The following is a 21,124-nucleotide window of genomic DNA, read 5'->3' as shown; positions in this document are numbered from 1 at the left end:
TATTTCTACATTTTGCAAATTTTCATTAATATGCATGCTATACTTTCCTTTTTTTTTTTAGAATTACAAACTATAAAATTTAGTTTAATCAACATTAGCTAGGTATTAAACTGTCATCAACTAACATTAGTTTAGATATTTCTTTTAGTGAAAAAACATTTATAAAAATTCCAGAGTGAGAATCAGATACCTGTCCTTGAGATACATTCCAAGATTTCAGGCAAAGCAAATCTACAATAATCTATGACATTATGCAGATATTTATTATTTCAGAGTTCTCATAAACAGCAGCAAATGCTGAGACTCCTATAAATACCAACAATCTCTATTTGCAGAATTTTTCATAATTGAATAAAGGTGAGGATTTTCCTCAGAAAGCTTCTGCCATGCCTGTAGATAAAAGAGGTAGAGAGGTCATGTGGCTCAGGAATTCCGCAGGCACAAATCTGTGAGCTGACAGAACCTAAAAGGATTGCCTTTTAATTACGGCATCACAGCCCCAAGCTAAAATAAACTGTCACAAAGACCAGCCTGAGTTTGCAAAGTATGAACTGAAATCATTTGTATTTAATGTAAACTACTTGAAAAAAAATGTGTTTCTATTATATTCAACCTGTTTGAAAGATAATGATATATAAATGCAGATATAAAGATAAGCATTTTCTTGGGGAATTACTTTGGGTCTGCTAAAATAAATGGGTAGGTAAGGCAATTCTGAATATGGTCCTTGAGTTTTATACATTTTGGGTTGTTCTCAGAGAAATCTCAATCATTAAAGGTGCTGACAAAAGTCACATGAACAGAAGGTGACTTCTGTCTAAAGCACAACATCCATGACCAAAAGATTTTTCTTTAAAGAAATTGCAGTAATAATAAATGGTCAATGATAATAATTAAATGCTTAATGATCCATACGATTATTATCTAATATTAAGGGCTGAATGAAAAGACACCTGTTGAAGTCACTTTAAAAGTACCTGTTAAGATACAAAACCACAGACATGACAGCATCACAGGTGTTACCAAAAGAAACCCATACAAACAAACAAACAAAATCACAAAACAACTAACAAACTAAAGAAACAGAATCAAGGAAGGGAAAAAAAACCAAAAACAAAGTATTAACTAAAGCTATTTTGGTATTTTTTCTTTTTTCTCTTTTTCTGTATGCTCCCAATATTCTATAAGCCTAATTAGCAAACCTTGGATAAAAACAACAACCTATATTGAGACCATTTAAAATCTTCAAATTATCAAGTCATTGATTCACTCACTCAACCACAAATGCTAAATGGGCAGGGAGGGGGAGGGGGGAAATGGAGACAACTTTATTCTACAAAAACAGAGCCTGATATTCCCAAATCCTTTTACAGACCAACAACTACAAAACCATATGTAATAAGTAAATTTAATGTCAATATAAGCCAGAGAAAAATTACCTTTCCTGCTCCATTTGCTAATGCCACTATTGATGACAAGATACAGTCATTAGTAGTTATCAGCTTCTGTGTTGCTGTGGGAAGTTCACGCTCTATTGTAGCTTTTTGACTATAATGTTTGGAAATATCTATAAATACAATCAAATGAACACTCATTATTGTTTATATTCAAGTCCCATACAGTTAGTCTGTGAACTTCTCAAATTTACTCTTACAAATTTATAAAGAACAGTTATGAAGGATGATTCCAAGTGTGAAGATTATGCTGAATGTCAATTTGCTCATAAATGCACAAGCAAGAAATAGAGAGAACTGAGGAACTGAGGGTCTCTCCAAAACCTTCTGGCCACCTCTACTACAGCCACCAGTTTGTGGTTCTCACTCTCTCTCATCTGAGTATTGGCCTTAATTCTAGGATTAGGTAAATGACCCTGACCAGTACTTACCAGTTAAAAAACTGTGTTCACAGCCCAGCAGGTATTTATGAGAAATTACCCAGTACTTATACAAATAAACCATTAGGATGGAACAGAACAGCCAACAAAAGGTACACTGTCAACAATGCTACTGGACCCTAGCTGGTTCACTAGCATACATCCTAGACATATTCCAATGTCTTGCTATTGCCTCCAGGCCAAGGACATCACAACAAAGGCCTATAGATAGAAAAGCAAAGCAGGGAGACTTAGATATAAAAAGGTTAACAGAAATTGTAGTAGATGAGACTATGACCAACTGCAAAACTTTGGGGTTTTCTGGGTCACTGAGAGAAAAATTAATTTTGCCCTGGAAATAAGGGAAAATGGGGGGATCATTAAGACAATGCCTGATTTACAAGGAAGGGTAATGCTATTTTTAAATAATAAAGCATAAAACAATGCAGCCTCCTTTGAGTTTTTTAGGGTCATTCAGTTACAGAAGCACTAATTATGATTAGTAACAAAGCTTTAAAAAAAAAAAAATCACATTGTGGGTAGGCCACGGTGGCTCAGAAGGAAGCGTTCTTGCTGCCAAACCAGAGACCTGGGTTCGATACCCGGTGCCTGCTCAAGCAAAAAAAAAAATCACAAAACATGTAAATTAATTTAAAGCAGGAGTGTATGCAATAAATTTCCTTTATTTCGAATCAAGAAATTTAAGTGATTTTAGACTATAAATAATTTTTTAAAGGCCATAAGACTATTTGAGAAGAAACAGTATTGAGTTTTAACCTGATACGATCATGATATTTTAAAATAAAATTACCATGCTCTATAAGGAAGATTATTTTTACTGAAGTTTTAAAATTATGGAATTGTTTAATTTATTTATTATATACATATATACATTATACACAACTTTTAAGTTTAGAATAGTTCCTAGATTCATAGAAAACTTGCAAAGATATTACAGAAGAGTTTCCATATACTTCTCACCTTGTTTCCCTATTGTTAACATCTTTCCTTACTATGGTACATTTGTCACAGGCTAAGGACTAACATTGGTGAATTATTATGATGTCTCATATTTTAAAATAAATTATTCTCTATATATTCATAAGATATCCTGAAGTATATAAAAATTCAGTCAGAACACTGAAGATTTTTGTGTACTGAAATGCTAGTCCCTAAAATAGACATTTTTTTCCCTACATGTCACAGATAGTTTATTTTACTGGCAGTATACAATATTGCAGTTAAGACAACTTGATTAGTAGGCAATCTTCATTTGGTAGATAACTTGAGATACTTGTGAAAGAGGTACAATATAAGTGCTATTGTAGTTCGATTACAACAATTTTCCAAATCCAACAGCTTATTCTTTATTGAGTCTAAATATTTTAATTATTTAGGGTGTTCCTTGACATTAATTTTTTTTTGTTTGCTGCATGGTGGGGTCACATTTCATTATTTTTCCATTGACATTAAATTTTAACTCCCCAAATAACAAAGAAATCAGGTGATCTAGGCCAATAACTATGTTTTTCCTTTTCTGTTTCCTATGAGTCTACCTGCTTTAGACCTTTCTGTGAGACTAAATATCAAATAATTTCCACTTTCAATGTCACTTATTAAAAAGATTAATCCACTCCCACATTAATTCCATGTGGGATACACATTTTTATAAACCTCTATTCCTCTTTTCACACTGAAATTAATTTCCCTTCCTTCCTTCCTTCTTCTTTATGTCTTTTCTCCTTTCCCTCCTTGCTTCCAACTGAGACCCAACAATTATTAATTCAGGGCAAAGCTGGAAAGGAAGATGTTTGAAATAATAGTTTTCAATATTCTTGCTAGTTAATACTCAGAGTCTTCATGAGAATTCATAATAGTCTTCCAAGCTAAGTAAGATGACAGATTTTAACTGTAAACCTAGCAACAGGGTTTTATCATCCCACTTGCCACATATCCCTCATGTTTTCCAATACTCTTTCTTTATATTCCGTTCATCTTCAAGGGTCAGAAAGAGAGATGCAAAGGGGTCTTACAGGGCCTCTGACCCTCCCATGATCTCCATCACTCATGCCAAATAATAGCAAAAACTGATTTGGACCAACTGATAGCTTCTCAATCATAAGTAATACAGGAACAAAAGAATCTTTAGAAAACTATTATAGAGTAATTAAAATATCAATATAAGACAAGATATTTTAATTCCCCCTTTCAGTGGATAGGTTTCTTCTAACATTTTCACTTTCGTACCTCCTATATAGAAACTCTGGAAGAATTACTAGCTGTAATAAACCATGATATTTTAATATCAAACTATTATTTTCTATAAGTGAGATTTTTACTGAAATTTTAAAATTAGGGAATTTAATTTATATATTATATACATATATACATTACATATTATATACAACTTAAATTTAGAATAGTTTTAGATTCATAGAAAAGTTGCAAAGATATCAGCATAAAACAATTTTTAAAACAAAATACAATAAAAAAATTTAAAAACATAGCCACAGAGCTACTTATGATTTAGATGGCCTAGTTATAAGGTAAGCAAAATTCTGGCATGCAAGACTACAGCTAAGTCTTGGCTTTCCAAACCAAAAGCTGCGTAGGAAAAAGGCACCAGTTCCTTGGATTTTCCATAGTTTAGACTGGGCTCTACAGGGTTGGAGTTGACTCTTGTCAGCTGCCACTTAGGCTGCCTATCCAAGTTGTGATTCTTTCAACCAGGGCTAGCTCCAGAAGGACAGTGATTTTTAAAGTTCCTAGTAGTTGAAAACAAGCTACAGGAAGGTCCTTTCTTCACACTGAATGTTAAGGTGGTACTCAATAATACTGCTAAAACTAAGAATTATTCCCAGTGCCAGAGATTATGTGCCAATCTGTAGGAGGACCCCAAATATACCTATACTATGCAAAAAAATTATACAATGCAGTATTCAGTTTTTAAAAATTCTTTTCTGTGAAATTAGCAATTGGTCACTGTTTACTAAACACCATCGTGAATAACCTAGGCCCCTGGGGGCTATTTCCAACAGTCCCTCCTCCCACTCCTTCTCGCACCTCAAAGGTCTCTAAAAGGAAAAGAAAGGAGGGGAAACCTAGAGGCAATGCAGTCCTGCAGTCCTCTAAAGGACTCTGAATCACATGCTAAGAAGCATATGACATGTGTTCAAACACTTCCCTTTGCCCTACAAACTATTCCTATGAGCACACAAGCAGATGAAAACTGATCCCTTAAACTTTAAGAACAGACCTTCATTTCTTAAGGCTAAGCTAACCAATACAGTATTTAAAATGGGCACTTTGAACATAAAAACACACAGGATGGCAGAACAATGTTACACTCTTTCTTTAAAGTTAAGGACTTTAAACCTTAATTTCTTCAATTGCTTTGTGCTTATGCTCCAAAAAGTACAAAGTATTTTAACAAAGGCCCCTGAATATCAGACCTGGTTTGGTAGAATTCACACACCTGCCTTAAGTCAGGGTGATTTTGGCTAAAGTATCCTGCACAAGAATTTATCTTCACTACTTTGTTTACCTTCAGAGACGAAGCAAATGGGGAAAACAGAAGGTACTGAGCTGTGCACTTCAACATAAGCCAAATGCTACTAAGTCTTTATCTGTGGTTTATTAGCCTTGGCAGTATTTGTTTAACTCTCATTGAGGCAGATACAAGAACGTCGGACAAAGGTTTTAAGCTTATTTAGGTTCTTTTTCAAGCCTCACCTTTCACTACATCATGAAATCCGTGCAGGGCAGCACCGACGTTTGTTAAGACAGAACTATAATTTGTCCGAAGAAGTCCATCTGGCTCTGTACCTACAAAAACAAATCACAAGCCTAAATATTTTCCCAGGATACTCTGCCTGAAAAAGTGTCAGCCTACCATTTCTCTCTCTTTTAAGAAGAGAGAAAATGAAGACTGATTGTGATATGTTGAAAACAATGGCTCTAAAAACCTTTGCAGACACATTCAGTTATAACTGTGATAAACTTGGCTGTTCTTTGATTTGCATTCCCCAAGTCCATAAATATTTTCAATGGTTAAGAATGAAAATTAAATTGCTAAGCATGATTATGTTTTTCACTATCCTATTTGAAATGAAAAGTCTTAGTGAATTTTAGCCTTTTACCATACACCATTTCTCATTTTATTCTTTTTCTACACACTGGTATTTGTTCAACATCACTAAAAACACTAAAATTTCGACATCACAGAGTGCCACTTTGGCATAATGACATGAAGAGCTCTGCGAACCCACTCTCCACAGAAAGTGGTGAAAATGACTTAAAAGAAAAAAAAGACCCGAACAAACAAAAAACAACTGCCACCATTTAAAGTCTCTGGAAAGGTCCTAAAGGTATACACCAAATGAAGAAACATTTATTCAAGAAAATCTCTAAAAGCTCAGTAAGAACAGCAAGAGTCTATGGTATTTGGACCAAGACCTTCCCCCTCTCTCTGCCCTACCAGCTCAGTGAGAAGAAGCTCTACTCCAGACTGGTGAAACAAAGAACACAAGGCTTCCTCTTTCCCCAACTTGGAGAACTATTTTTAGCAGGGGTAGGGGTGGAAAAGAAACAGGCCTTAAAACAATTCTGAATCTCTTGCCAAATAAACTGTCACTTGCAAAAGAGTGTACAGAAGTTCAAACCTCAGGGTGTTCTAAAAAGCAATGGAGGTTGTAGTGAAGAGGAGATCGGTAGATTCAGAGGAGATCTAAACTAAACTTAGAGAGAACCAGGGATACAGACAGGTAAGGAGAGTCTTTTTAGTGTCAGAACAAATCTCAAACAAGATCTCAAAAACAATACTGGCTAGGTATATGCTAGGTCTATAGCAAAGGAGTAGGAATTTAATGGGATCAGTCTGTGGAGCAATTTATGCACCAGGGCACTGGTGAAAACTTAGAGCAAGCATCCAGTAATTAGGATTAACAGCAGGACATGGATAGGAAAAGAGACCATGAGAGCCCTACCAAAACCACTGCCATCCCAGGGTAACTGTGCACGTGCCCAAGGCTGAACACTCTGAGAAGCAACATCAGGGTGCAAAACTCATCCTCTGAAAACTACAAAATAGTGTTCTGCTTCTAATTTAATAAGAAATTAAAGAAGATGTACCTAAGTGGGAAAACATATCTTCTTCATGGATTGGAAGACTGAATATTGTTATGCAATACTCCCCAAACTGATTGACAGATTCAACACAATCCTATCAGAATCCCAGCTGACTTCTTGGTGGAAACTGACAACCTGATACTAAAATTCATATGCATTGGAACGGACACAGAAAAGCCAAAATAATCTAAAAAGAACAGATAAGAAGACTCACACAATATCAAAAGTTACTACAAAACAACAGTAATCAAAACAGTGTGGTATTAGCATAAGGACAGATACATGATTAATGAAATAGAATTGAGAGTCCAGAAATAAATCTATACAACTATCATCAATTGATTTTTGACAAGCGTACTAAGACCAATGAGGAAAGAATAGTTTCTGCTGGGACAATTAGATAAACACATGCAAAAGGATGAAGTTGGAACCCTACCTCATACCATATACGAAAATTACCCTAAATGTAAAGCTAAAACTATAAAGCTCTTAAAAGGAAACACAGAGGTAAAACTTTATTGCCTTGGATTTGACAATGGATTCCCAGATATGACACCAAAAACACAAGCAACAAAAGAAAAAATAGACAGGACTTCATCAAAATTAAAAACTGTCATTCTACAAACAATACCATCAAGAAAGTACAAAGACAACCTAAATAATGGGGAGAAAATATCTGCAAATCATATATCTGATAAGGGACTTATACCTAGAATACATAAAGAACTCTTACAACTCAATAATAAAAAGACAACTCAATTAAAAAAATGGACAAAAGATCCAGCAGACATTTCTCCAAAGAAGATATACAAATGGCCAATAACAATGAAAAGCTACTCAATATCATCAGACATCAGGGAAATGTAAATCAAAACCACAATCCTACAACAAGTAGGATTTTAAGAATGCTGTGTATTTCCTGGTACTATTTTGTTGTTTGTATAGTTTTTTGCTAATAGCTTTAATTGTGACATAATTTACATACCATATGATGCACTCATTTAAAGTATACAGTCCAGTGAAGTATAGTATATTCACAGAAATGTGCAACCATCCCTACAATGTTAGAACACTTTCATCACCTCGGAAGGAAACTATCCTTTAGCTGTCACTCCTCCTATATCCCCATGCCCCTCTGGCTCTAAGCAACTACTAACCAACATTTTGACTCTAAAAATTTGCCTGTTCTAGACATTTCTTATAAATGTAATCATAATGTGAGGCTTTTGTGATTGGCTTCTTTCACATAGCATAATATTTTCAAGGTTCATCTACACAGTAGTTTGTATCAGAACTTCATTCCTTTTTATGGCAAAATAATATTCCATTATATAGATAGACCACATTTTGTTTATCCATTCATCAACCGGTGGACATTGAGTTGTTTCACTCCCTCTAGGATGGCTAGAATCAAAAAGTCAGATAAGGGGAGATGAGGAGAAATCAGAACACTCAAACAGTGTTGAGTGTTTTACAGTGGAATATAAAATGGTACAGTCACTTTAGAAAAGAGTCTGGAAGTTCCTCAAATGGTTTAACACAGAGTTACCATATGACCCAACAGTTCCACTCCTAGATTTATACCCGAGAGAAACAAAAACATGTCTACACAAAAACTTGTACATGAATGTTTATAGCAGTATTATTCATAATAGCCAAAAGGTAGAAACAACTCAATGACCACTGGCTGATGAATGGATAAACAAAATGTGGTCTATCTATATAATGGAATATTATTTTGCCATAAAAAGGAATGAAGTTCTGATACAAACTACTGTGTAGATGAACCTTGAAAATATTATGCTATGTGAAAGAAGTCAATCACAAAAGCCTCACATTATGATTACATTTATAAGAAATGTCTAGAACAGGCAAATTTTTAGAGTCAAAATGTTGGTTAGTGGTTGCTTAGAGCCAGAGTGGCATAGGGATATAGGAGGAGCGACAGCTAAAGGTTAGTTTCCTTCTGAGGTGATGAAAGTGTTCTAACATTGATTGTAGGGATGGTTGCACATTTCTGTGAATATACTATACTCCACTAGACTGTATACTTTGAGTGAATCATATGGTATGTAAATATCACAATTAAAGCTATTAGCAAAAAACCATACAAACAAACCAAACCAACAACAACAACATAGTACCAGGAAATACACAGCATTCTCAAAGCATCATTTGAACTGAGATCTATTCAATTATCTGAAAACACTTTTCTCAAATTAAGACAAAGGAAAACAAATGGCAGTTTACTACTAAAGCTCCCTTATGCTACTTGTTGGATAGTTGATGCAAATTCTTTTGATTTGCCCTTCCATTTAAAAACAGGAAGGAGAGGGAAAGGTTTTAATATTTAGTACATGTCTTCTATGCCACGTATTTTACATGTTCAAAGTTTAACTTAATGGCAATATTTACATCCCTTTCATAAAGTGGGAAATAAAGGTGCAGAGAAGTAAAGTGATTTGTGCAAGGTCATACATGTATTATAAGGGGATGGATGATTGAATTCAAGTTTTCTCATTCTAGAGCCTAGGCTCGTCCCACTCTACCAAACAAAGCCATCCGTCTTTTTCAACTTCTTGTACTCTATGTCCTTCAAGTTGGACTATGAAAGACAAAACACACTCACTTGGCAAGGCGAGAAGAGCAACATAAGTCTGGAGCTTCTCAAACACAGCCGTCATCTTCTTCATGTCCTGGGACAGCTCTAGATTCCTGGCTCTCAACGCAGATGTGCAAAGAGAAGATTCACATTCTTCTTCTAAACTAGGGATGGGCAGATTTTTAAAAAGTAAGTTTTCCGGATGATTTTCTATTAGTTATAATAAACCATCTAAATACCCAAACAACTATAACCAAAGACAGACTTTGCAGAAAAAGGAACTTTATCTCATTTACAAGGCTTCATATTTTTTTTACACCATGATACACATAACTGCTTGCTGCAAATGCCAGTGGAGTAACAGAGGACTCATCTTTCCATCCTGAGGGCAGCACAGAAATGTGTCCCCTAAAAGTATTTACAGGAGAAAAAGACTTCAGAGACTGAATTCCTAAAAAGAATTAAACAGGAAGTGATACAGTTGCTACCAATGCTAGTGTTGAAAGAATCATTAAGAAACCTTTTTCAAGGTGTGTGTAGTTTCAAGTCAAACACTGGGGGAAAAATACGGCTTCAAAATTAAAAATAAATGCTTAACATCCATAAAATACATTTGACCATTTTCAACTTTAAATAATTACTTGAGAAGTCTTAATTACAAGGTAAAATAAAAAAAAAAATGCACTCTTACCCACATTTATAAAAAATGTGCAGTTAATCAAGTAAAATGTTTTCATACAAAGGCATAAAAGTTAGGATAGAAATCATAATCATTTCTATTCCCTTTCTACTTTTCGTCTTTTACTTTATAGCAGACAGTTTTTAAAGACTAAGCCCATTTACTAATAAAGAACAAGTCATCTTGTCAATCAAAGTGGCATTTAAACCAATGCCCCCCATACTGCCTAAAAACGTGAGTACCTCAGGAGGTAGGGCTGAAAGCATATGGGTCAGGGTATTCCAAGAATAGGAATCCTAGATCAACAAGGGACTTATCCAGTGTTTCTAAAAACGTAATAGTGAAAAATAAAGTAAGATAAAAGTGTCTAAGTGTTTCACTAATAAGTGCCATTTCTGCAATGTTCTTAATCAGATCCTTCTTAAATAAAAGCCGAATTAATACGGTCTATTCAATTTTAGCATTATTTAAACTTGCAGACTCTATTTAAAAACAAAACAAAACACTTTACACTGAACCAGAGCATATAAGGACTTAAATGAAACTATAATTCATAATTATTAGTTTAAATCATAATTTCCTAATTCCTAAAATTTTGTCATATGCAGAAATCACAGAATTTAAAATACTATACATAAAAAATATATTATACATAGAACTTAAAATACTATACATAGAATTTTAAATCATAGAAACATAAGATACTTTGTTAAGTTAGAACTGGGAAATTCAATGACTGCTAATGATTATTAATTAAAAAAAGAAATTTTATATTTTTGTAAAAAACTAAAACCTAATACTTAAGTTTTATAAGTAAAACTGACTATAATTAGTACTCAAAGAACTACAATTACTCATTTATCTTCAATACCTATAAATTTTCTAAACTTTATTTTGTAATATACTTTAATAAATATATATCCTTATTTCTCTAATGTTTCAGCTTTATTATTCTTTTAATTATTTAAAAAATACTACATTTGAGGATGAAAAGATTTAGATAAATTAGGAGTTTTGGTAGTTCTAGACCGCAAGTGTCTATAACTTAAAAGCAGTATTATCAAATTTCTAGTTACATATATTATTTTCTCTGCCTTTCCAGAACAGTCAATATTTAAGATTATTTAATGAGATATCCTATCAGGGCTTGAGTAGATTAAGTTTTTAGTTTAATAAGTTAAATAAATAAGTCACCTATTAAATAATAAAAACAAGAATATGGTACTTTTTAAAAACCTAAGGATCTTTGAGTTTCATGCTTTTATAGTCATGATTTTCCTTTTTCACAGAAGTCCAAATCAGCTATGATGCAAAAAGGTCAGCCAGATCACCGGAGGTACGCATTTCTATTTAATTCACTCCAGAGCAGGTCAGGTTACACCCCACAACTCCTAAAGGTCACTGGCCTCGAGAAGTAAGTACCTTCTTAACTGATAAGGAAGAATCTTTCTAAGAAAACATATGTAGGAGGTTAAATGTTCTGAAAAAGTTTTCAATTTCACAGTTGTTTCCTGGAAAAGAAGAACAATTTTAAGATTAATAGTGTTATTTGAAAAAGAGGAGCTCCTGCTTCCAGAAGTAACACAGAGAAGAAAATTACCAGAACAGTCACAGTATCCTCAGTAATACTTTCAAATAAATGAAGCATTCCTTCCTCAAGAGGGCGAACAAAGGACGCATTTTCATGAAGGTATTGTGAGAACTACATAGGAGAAAAAGAATCAAGAATTAAATCACTAGAAAATAACAGGTATCAACATGTTTGTTATTGGACCCACTGAAACCGTCTAGAAACTTTTTTGGGACATTGGGCTTTTACACAGAGATATTCCCTTCTAACAGTCCCAGATAAATCCCCAAATCCCCATCCTATTCCTCATTATGAAAAGAGGGGTTGACACGATTAACAAGGGGATGCTGTATTACATCCCAGCTCCAACAGGCCTCTGCCCTGAACAGTTGCTCCTGCAGTGTGTTTCAGTTTAAAAATAAAAAAGATTTGAAAATTGTCAAAACTGTGTGATACACGATTTTTACCAACCTCATTTTTTTGTTAGAGCATTTGTAAGTTTATAGAAAAATCATGCAGGAAGTACAGAACTACCATAAACTGCCGCTATTATTAACATTTTGCATTAATGTGGTAACTTAGTTATAACTGATAAATCAATATTATTAAAACAATACTACTGACTATAGTCCAAAACCTTACATTAAAGTTCACTCTTCATGTGTGTGCTGGCTTGAAAGTGCTGTGTACCCCAGAAAAGCCATGTCCTTTAATCCTGATTCAATACTGTAGGGTAGAAAACGTTGATTAGATTGTTTCCATGGAGACTGACCCACTCAGTTGTGGGTGTGTCCTGTTGATTAGATGGAGATATGACTCCACCTAGTCAATATGGGTCTTAATTGGTTTATTGGGGTCCTTTAAAAGGGGAGACATTTTGGAGAAAACACATTGCTTGAGAGCCAACAGAGATGCAGACATTTGGCGATGCTTGGACTGCCAACAGAGAGAGCAGACACCTGAACAGGGACATTCGGAGATGCAGGGCCCGGCAGACATCACCATGTGTCTTCCCATGAGAAGCTAAGCAAGCAAGAACCCAGAGTTGTGTCCCGGAGGAGCTAACTGAGGGCCCAGAGATGTTTAGAGAGGAAACAACTGGCATAAGAAGCTGGAAGGAATAGAAGCTGGAACAAGGACCAGCGGATGCCAGCCATACACCTTCCTGTGTGACAGATATCAGCCTTTCTTAAGTCAAGGTATCTTTATCTGGATACCTTAGTTTAGATACTTTTTATGGCCTTAAAACTGTAAATTTATAACTTAATAAGTTCCCTTTATAAAAGCTGTCCCATTTGTGGTATATTACATTCTGGCAACATTAGCAACCTAATAAAGTGTTGTCATGTTTGGGTGTAAAGTCTAAGACATCACTGCCAAATACAGCATCCTGAAGATGCTACTCTATGTTTTCCCCTAGAAGTTTTATAGAGTTCATCATTATATTTAGGTCTTTGGTTCATTTTGAGTTATTTTTTGTATATGGTGTGAGGTAGGGGCCCACCTTCATTCTTTTACATGTGGATACCTAGTTTTCCCAGTACCATTTCTTGAAGAGACTATTCTTTTCCTATTGACTGAATTTGGCACCCCTTTCAAAAATCAACTGACCAGAGATGATAGGTTATTTCTGAATTCTCAATTTGATGTCACTGGTCTACATGTCTGTCCTAATGCCAGTAGCATGCTGTTTTGATTACCGTGGTTTTGTAATATGTTTTTCAAATTGGGAAGTGTGAGTCCAAAAACTTCATTCTTTTCCACAATGGTTTTGGTTATTTTGGGCCCCTAACCGTTACATATAAATTTGATGACTGACTTTACCATTTCTGCAAAGATGGCTGTTAGAATTTTGATTAGTACTGCACTGAATATGTAAATCACTCTGGGTAGTATTAAAGTCTTAACAATATTTAGTCTTCTAATACATGAACATGGCATGTCCTTCCATTTATTTAGGTCTTCTTTAATTTCTTTCAGCAACGTTTTCTAGTTTTCCACGTACATGGCCTTTATATTCTTGGTTAAAATTTATTCCTAGATATCTGATTCTGCTAGTTGCTACTATAAATGGAATATTTTTTCTTCATTTCCTTTTCAGATTGTTCATTACTTGCATAGAGACACCAATAATTTTTGTATGTTGTTCTTCTATGCCACCTCTTTACTGACTTTATTAGCTCTAGTAGTTTTGTTGTAGATTTTTCAGGATTTTCTTATATATAGGATAATATCATTTATGAATTGGGAATGTTTTATTTCTTCCTCTCCAATCTGGATGACTTTTATTTCCTTTTTTTTTTTTTTGCCTAATTGCAACTTCCAGTACAAGGTTAAATAGGAAGTTTATTTACTGAAAACTATAAATTTATATGGCCTTGGGCAATGTCTATATTTCAACCTTCAGAGATATAAAACAGATAAGCACTACACTAACATTACTAAAAGTCTATTTTATGATTCTATGAACAAGTCTAAACACTCTAGTCATCTTTTAATAAAATGGTTTCTAAATTTCCTTCACTTTTACAGACTTATTAGAAAAATCACATAAGACCATTCTTTCATAAGTCAACACTTAAGTGTAAAATATTGAGAAATACATGAATTCTACAAAGTAATAGAATATTTCTGAAAAATTAAGATTAATAAATTTGATTCTCATTGTATGGGCATAATATGGCATGAAGCCAAACTTAAATTTTAATAATGGTCAAAGAACCAGTATTGTGTAGAAAATATTTTTTGATATTACAGGAAGTGTAAAGGAAAGTATAATACATTGAAATGCTGCAGTACTGTTTTTCCTACCCTGATCTTCTGAAATCTTTCCACACAGTAATATTAAAGAATATTTCAAATGACCCAAACTTAATTGCTATGAACTCAGGGAGACTGTGGAGTCAGACCACAACTGATGAAAATCCAGCATCTACTGAAGGCTTCCTATGTGTAAGGCATAATGATGATAATATATTTCTACTGAGCACTTACTATGTTCTTACAGTTTTTACTTGTATTATCTCATCTCATCCTCAAACACATGTACGTACCTGGGCGGTAGGTACTCTATCCCCTATTTTACAGACACGGAAACTGAAAAACAGAAGGATTAGCTATATTGCCAAAAGGGACACAGCTAGAAAGTAGCAGATTGGGGTTTGGAACCCAAAAGTCTAACTCAATCATTGCTATACTGATAGGAATTTAAGAAATCCAAAGATAAAGATTTTTCCTTTAAGAGCTCAAAATCTAGTGAACATAAACACTATTCAAATACTGCATGGCACAAAAATGTAAGCCAGGAAGCAGAATCAAGTATATAGGAAGAGAGACATGATCATTCCAGCCCTTCACATTACGGAGTACGTACAGCACACATGTATATATACCAAGATTTCTCAATTTCCTGTCTTTGGGGAGTCTGACTCTTAGTCAGTCCCCAGTAATTGCCATCTTCTGGTATTCTTGGTTTTGTGCAGACCCTCCCACAGTGTTTTAGGGTTAGTCTATGTGACAAATACTATATGGCAAAAGGTTGGTATGTGACTAACCAGGCTAAGTCAGAGGAGGCAGTGTGGCTTCTTCCTTGCTCTCTCTTAGATCACTTGTTCTGGGGAAAGTCAGCTGCCACGCTGTGAGGGCATTCAAACAGCCCCATGGAGAGGTCCACACAATGAGAAACCAGGACCTCCTGCCAACAACAGCACTAACTCACCAGGCATGTGTCAGTCACCTTGGAAGTGGACCCCCCAGCCCCAGTCAAGTCTTCTGATGACAGCAACCTTGGCCAACATCTTGACTGCAACTGTGCAAGACCCCAAGTTAGAAGCACCTAGCTCAGACGTTCTGGAATTCCTGGCCCACAGAAAGTGCATGTGATAATAAATGCTCTTTGTTTAAAACTGCTAAGTTTGGGGGTGATTTATTAAAGAGAAATACATAAGTAATATAGTCACTAACATTTTTTTCATCCCTTGAAATTAAATGCAGTTTGGTAAGTTACCTTCAACACTATTTTAGAACAAGCTGGAGAGAAAAACGAAAGAAATAAAAAAATTTTGCAAGGTACATGAATTGAAGGAAGTGATATTTAAACTTCTTATTTCTTATTTAAACCTCAGGAACTTTGAAAATGCCCTGGAAGCTCAAGTGAATAAGGAGTTTCATACCCGTTCTAAAACCCAGTTGGAAGGAAAAACGTCAATTCTAGTACACAGGTTTTATGGTTTTTAAACATACCCTATGATGAAAGTTACATAGTGAATACAAACAGGAAGAGAGAAAAACCCCAGCAAATTAACCTTTCTAATGATAAAATGCCACTTATTAGAATGCCACACGCTGGTGAAAAAGCTACAAAAGTCTCGATTCTATTTTCAAAGAAAAGGTCTACCACTCCGCCTGCCCTTAGGGGCCATCCAGAGTCTGGAGTCATTTTCTCTTTTAGCCTTACCTCCCATTCCTTCCAGCCAAAACAGGCTTAAAACACGTGCCACTATTGTTCCCCCCACCATCACACACTCCCTATCCTTCCTTACCTCCATGATTTTGTTCGTGTCTCTCCTTCTGGTGCAGAAAGAACCTACCCTGCTTCTTTTTTCCTTTTTAAAACCTGCTCATTCTCCAAGGCTCCTTCAATTCCGGAAGAATCGTTCCCAAACGCTACTCCCAACAGCAACTGCCCCCTTCCCTAATGACCTCATGTTTGCTTTTTTGGCTGTTCCACTCATTCACACTAAGGGTGCTCACAACTCCCCAAGTACTGGATTTCTCAAGGATTTCCATTTTTGCCTCATTTTATCATGAAGGTAAAGTCCTAACTTAATAGTTTTCTATGTCCTGCATAGCACCTGCCCAAACTTCTTATTCAGATTGGTAACTTCTTATTCAAAAATGCATTTCTGATGCAAGAAATGGCCCGATAACAAATAACATGTCTAGTTATTCAGGGCAAACAAAAAAAGTATTCTGACTTAAATTTACCTTTTGATTCAATGGAGATACAGTGTCGATGGCAGAATCAACAGGAAAAATCTGTATCTTCTGTTCTGTGTAAGTGTGGAAGTTCAGAAGAGCCGTCACAAGATCTTGAACAAATGCCAGGGCCTGCCCAGCAATATCCCGCATCTTCAGCTTTAATACGGAAATACACAGTGAAAGTCAACAATCAAAGCATTATCTTAAAACAAGTTTATTAAGTCTGCCTCTGGAGAAAATACTTGAATTCTAAAGTAATTATTCCTTAGCTTAGATTCATTTCCTCCCACAGGAATTTTAATATTCCTATCTAAGTAATTATAAAGCCATAAATTTTGGCAAAAAAATCTCCTCCACCTTACCTAGTTTATTTAAGTGCAATGTTTACCTACCTAGAAGAAAGTATATTTCAACAAATTAGTACATCCTATGCTTCTAGTGCCGTCAGTTAAGGCAGACAGCAAAAATCTATGTTACTTATGAATTTAATAAACATTAAGTTATACAAAGCCAAAAGAAACATATAAGAAAATGAAATATGAGCAAAAGACTTGAATAGATATCTGTCCAAAAAGGTATATATACAAACGGCCAGAAAGGACATGAAAAGATGTTGAACATCAACAGCCATCAGGAAATTGCAACTCATAACCTTCATGAGATACCAATTCACACCCATTAGAATGGGTGCTATTAAGAAAAAGGAAAATAACAAGTTCTGGAAAGGATGCAGAGAAATAGGAAAACTCATTCATTGCTGGTGGCAATTGTGATTCCTCAGAAAGCTAAATATAGAACTATCACATGACCTGGCAATTCCATTACCAGGTATATGCCCAAAAGAACTGTAAGGAACCTGAACAGATATTTACATGCCAATATTCAAAATGGCATCATCTGCAATGGCCAAAAGATGAAAGCAACCCAAATGTCCACCAATCAATGAATGTATAAACAAAATGCAGTATACGTGTGTGTGTGTGTATATATATATACACACACACAATGGAATATTATTCAGCAGAAAAAGGAACGAAGTCTTGATTCATGCAACAACATGAACCCTGAAGGCATCATGTTGAGTGAAATAAGCCAGGTACAAAAGGACAAATACTGCATGATCTCACTGATTTGAAATTATTAGAATAAGTAAATTCACAGAAGCAGAATCTAGAATACAGGTTTATAAGGGAATAGGGTGGGAATAAGGAATGTGAAATTAAGGCTTAAAATATGATTTGGTTCCTATTTGGAATGATGGAAACGTTTTGGTAATGGATGGTGTTGATGGAAACACAATACTATGAACATAATTATAAACAGCGCTGAAATATTTTTTTGAATGTGATTAAAAGGGGAAATGTTAGATTGTACATATGGTAATAGAATAAATATTTTTGCAAAATCCATGCAACTACACTACACAAACAGTGAATCTTTTTTTTTAGAGAGGTTGTGGGTTTACAGAACAATCATGCATGAAATACAGGATGAGTTTCTGGTCATCAAGATGACAGAGTGAGCCACTCGACGGCCGCATTCCCCAACAGAAGTTTTAAGCAACAAACAAGAGCTGGCAGAAACAACTGAAATCATCCAGTCTAAGGAATAGAAAGAAGAAAGAATGGAGAAAAGTAAACAGAACCTGAGGAACCTGTGGGATACCATTAAGCATACCAATATACACATTATGGGAGTCCCAAGAGAAGACAGAGAGAAAAGGGAAGAGAGAATATTCAAAGAAATAATGGCTGAAAACTCAAATTTAAGAAAAGATATGAAAATACACATCTAAGAAGTTCAATAAATTCAAAACAGGATAAACCCAAATAGCCCAAGACATATCACAATCAAATTGCTGGATGCCATAGATAAAAGAATTTCGAAAGATGTAAGAAAGCAGGCAACATGTCATGCACAAGGGAGCCTCAATAAGATTAAGTGCCAATTTCTCATTGGAAACCACAGAGGAAAGAAGGCAGCATGATGACATTTTAAAGTGTCCAAAGCAACAAACTGTTAATCCAGCAAATCTGTCTAAACGAGAGATTAAGATATTCCCAGATTTTTAAAAAAGCTGAGGGACTTCATCACCACTAGACCAACCCTCTAAGAACTGTTAAAGGGAGTTCTGTGATTGAAAGGAAAAGACATTAGGCAATAGATAAAAAGTCACATGAAAAAAGATCTACGGTAAGGATAACAACATGGGTAAATATAAATTCCAGTGTTATTTTATTTTTGGTTTATAACCCTCTTTTTACTTCCTACAGGATCTAAAATGCAAATGCATAAAAAAGTAACCATAAATTAATGGCTTTGGATTTATAATGTATAAATACATAACTTACAACAAGAACTACAAAAAAAATGGGGGGACAGTGGCATATATGAACATATATGTATGTGCTATTAAAGTTATCAAACCAAACGAGATTGTCATAGATTGAGGATAATAAATTTAAGCCCCATGGTAGCAACAAAGATATAGGAAAAATAAGCAAGAAAAGAGATAAGGGATTCTAAAAGGTTCACTACAAAAAAGGGCAAAGGACTTGAATAGACATTTCTCCAAAGAAGATATGCCAATGTCCAATAAGCACATGAACAGATATTCAACATCATTAGCCACTGGGGAATGCAAATCAAAATCACAATGAAATAGCCCTCAGAATGGCAATTATTTTTAAAAAATGAAACATAACAAGTGCTGAAGAAGATGCAGAGAAATGGGAATTTTAGTACATTGTTAGTGGGAATATAAAATGGTGCAGTCACTGTGGAAAACAGTTTGGCAATTTCTCAAAAAGTTAAATATAGGATTACCATATGACCCAGCAATCCCCCTTTTAGGTATATACCTAAAAGAACTGAAAGCAGGGACTTGATCCAAGTATTTGTACACAAATGTTCAAATACCCAAAAGATGGAAGCAAACCCAAACATCCATCAGCAGATGACTGTATAGATAAAATGTGCTATAGGCACACAATGGAATATTATACAACCACAAAAAGGAATGCAGTTCTGATAAATATGGCAACATGGATGAACCCTGAAGACACAGGTTGAGTGAAATAAGCTAGACACAAAGGGACTAACAAATAGTTAGAATAAATTCATTGAGATAGAAAATTTATCGAGATAGAAAGTATATGTTATTAGGGTAGAGAAGGGGGAGGAGGAGTTAATGCATAACTGATACGAGTTTCTCTTTGACATGCAAGGAAAGTTCTGGTAACAGATGGTGGTGAGGGTAGCATAACACTGTCAGTGTCATTAATCCTTCTGAACTGTGTGCATGGATATGGTTGTGATGGGAAAGCTCATGTTGTATATATTTCCACAACTAAAAAAAAGAGAGAAAAAGATTTAAAGGACCACAACAACTAAAGGTAATATGTGATCTTCATCTGGATTTGCAAACTAGATCTAATATTAGTGGAAAAAATGCCTAAAAGAACATTATTGGGACATACAAAAAATTGGAGTGCAGATTGTAAGCTTTATGTCAATGTGACATTTTTGAACTTGATAACTATACTTAAGGTGGTTAACATAAGTGACTATCCTTCTTCTTAGGAAACATACATGGAAGTATTAAGTATTCATGAAGTATAATGTATCCAACCTACGCTCAAGTATTTATAAAACGGATAAACAGACAGACAGATAGAAAGAATGATACAACAAATGTGACAAAAGGTTAAAAGCTGGTGGATCTGAGTGGGAGTATGCTGGAATTCTTTGTATGCAGTTGGTATTATTTTTGCAACTGTCCTATGAATTTGAAATTATTTCAAAACAAAAAAGTTAAAAAATAAAATTTTAAATTAATGATTTAGTGCACTAATCAGAAGCCCAATCGATTAATTCTCTAGTCATTTCTGAAAAATTTGACATGCACATTGCTGAAAATAGAAGCTTGCATTTCATCCTTTACCTGATGTCTCCGATTGTGCAGTGGAACGTTCAGAGCGTTATAATGACTATATCCTACAAAACAAAAATGGATGTGCATTTAAGTCTATCATTTTACATGAAGAATTATAAAAATAGCTTAACTGCAAGTTAATTCAAAGTAATGAATGCCCTACAGCAAAATCAGTTTTAAATAACAATCTAAAATGATAGAAGCCACAATCACAGTAAAGGAGAATAATGGACTTTACAGAGAATCGGTGCCTGTTTTTTGAGATTAGAAAAACACATAAAAACTGTGTTTCTGTTTCTAAGAAATCATTTCAAATACATTTCCTTAAGATCTTCTGCATGACCCCTGATAAATTAGCT

General features: G+C 34.8%; 1 protein-coding gene across 4 annotated transcripts in view; it reads right to left on the bottom strand.

Moving 5' to 3' along the window:
• Positions 1-21,124, bottom strand: part of PPP1R21 (protein phosphatase 1 regulatory subunit 21) — a 71,811-nt gene that overhangs the window by 24,468 nt on the left and 26,219 nt on the right. For all 4 annotated transcript variants that reach the window (XM_077134170.1, XM_077134173.1, XM_077134171.1 and 1 more), the window contains 7 exons: positions 20,775-20,827; positions 16,838-16,987; positions 11,882-11,983; positions 11,704-11,792; positions 9,630-9,766; positions 5,606-5,698; positions 1,440-1,567 (listed from right to left, as the gene is read on the bottom strand). In XM_077134170.1, the coding sequence (XP_076990285.1) occupies positions 1,440-1,567; positions 5,606-5,698; positions 9,630-9,766; positions 11,704-11,792; positions 11,882-11,983; positions 16,838-16,987; positions 20,775-20,827 (752 nt within the window). The remainder of the gene's footprint in view (positions 1-1,439; positions 1,568-5,605; positions 5,699-9,629; positions 9,767-11,703; positions 11,793-11,881; positions 11,984-16,837; positions 16,988-20,774; positions 20,828-21,124) is intronic.

Source organism: Tamandua tetradactyla, chromosome 17, assembly GCF_023851605.1.
Source record: "Tamandua tetradactyla isolate mTamTet1 chromosome 17, mTamTet1.pri, whole genome shotgun sequence".
Classification (NCBI taxonomy): Eukaryota; Metazoa; Chordata; class Mammalia; order Pilosa; family Myrmecophagidae; genus Tamandua; species Tamandua tetradactyla.
The sequence above is the reverse complement of the archived record's forward strand: the minus strand, read 5'-3'. Positions and strand labels throughout refer to the sequence as shown.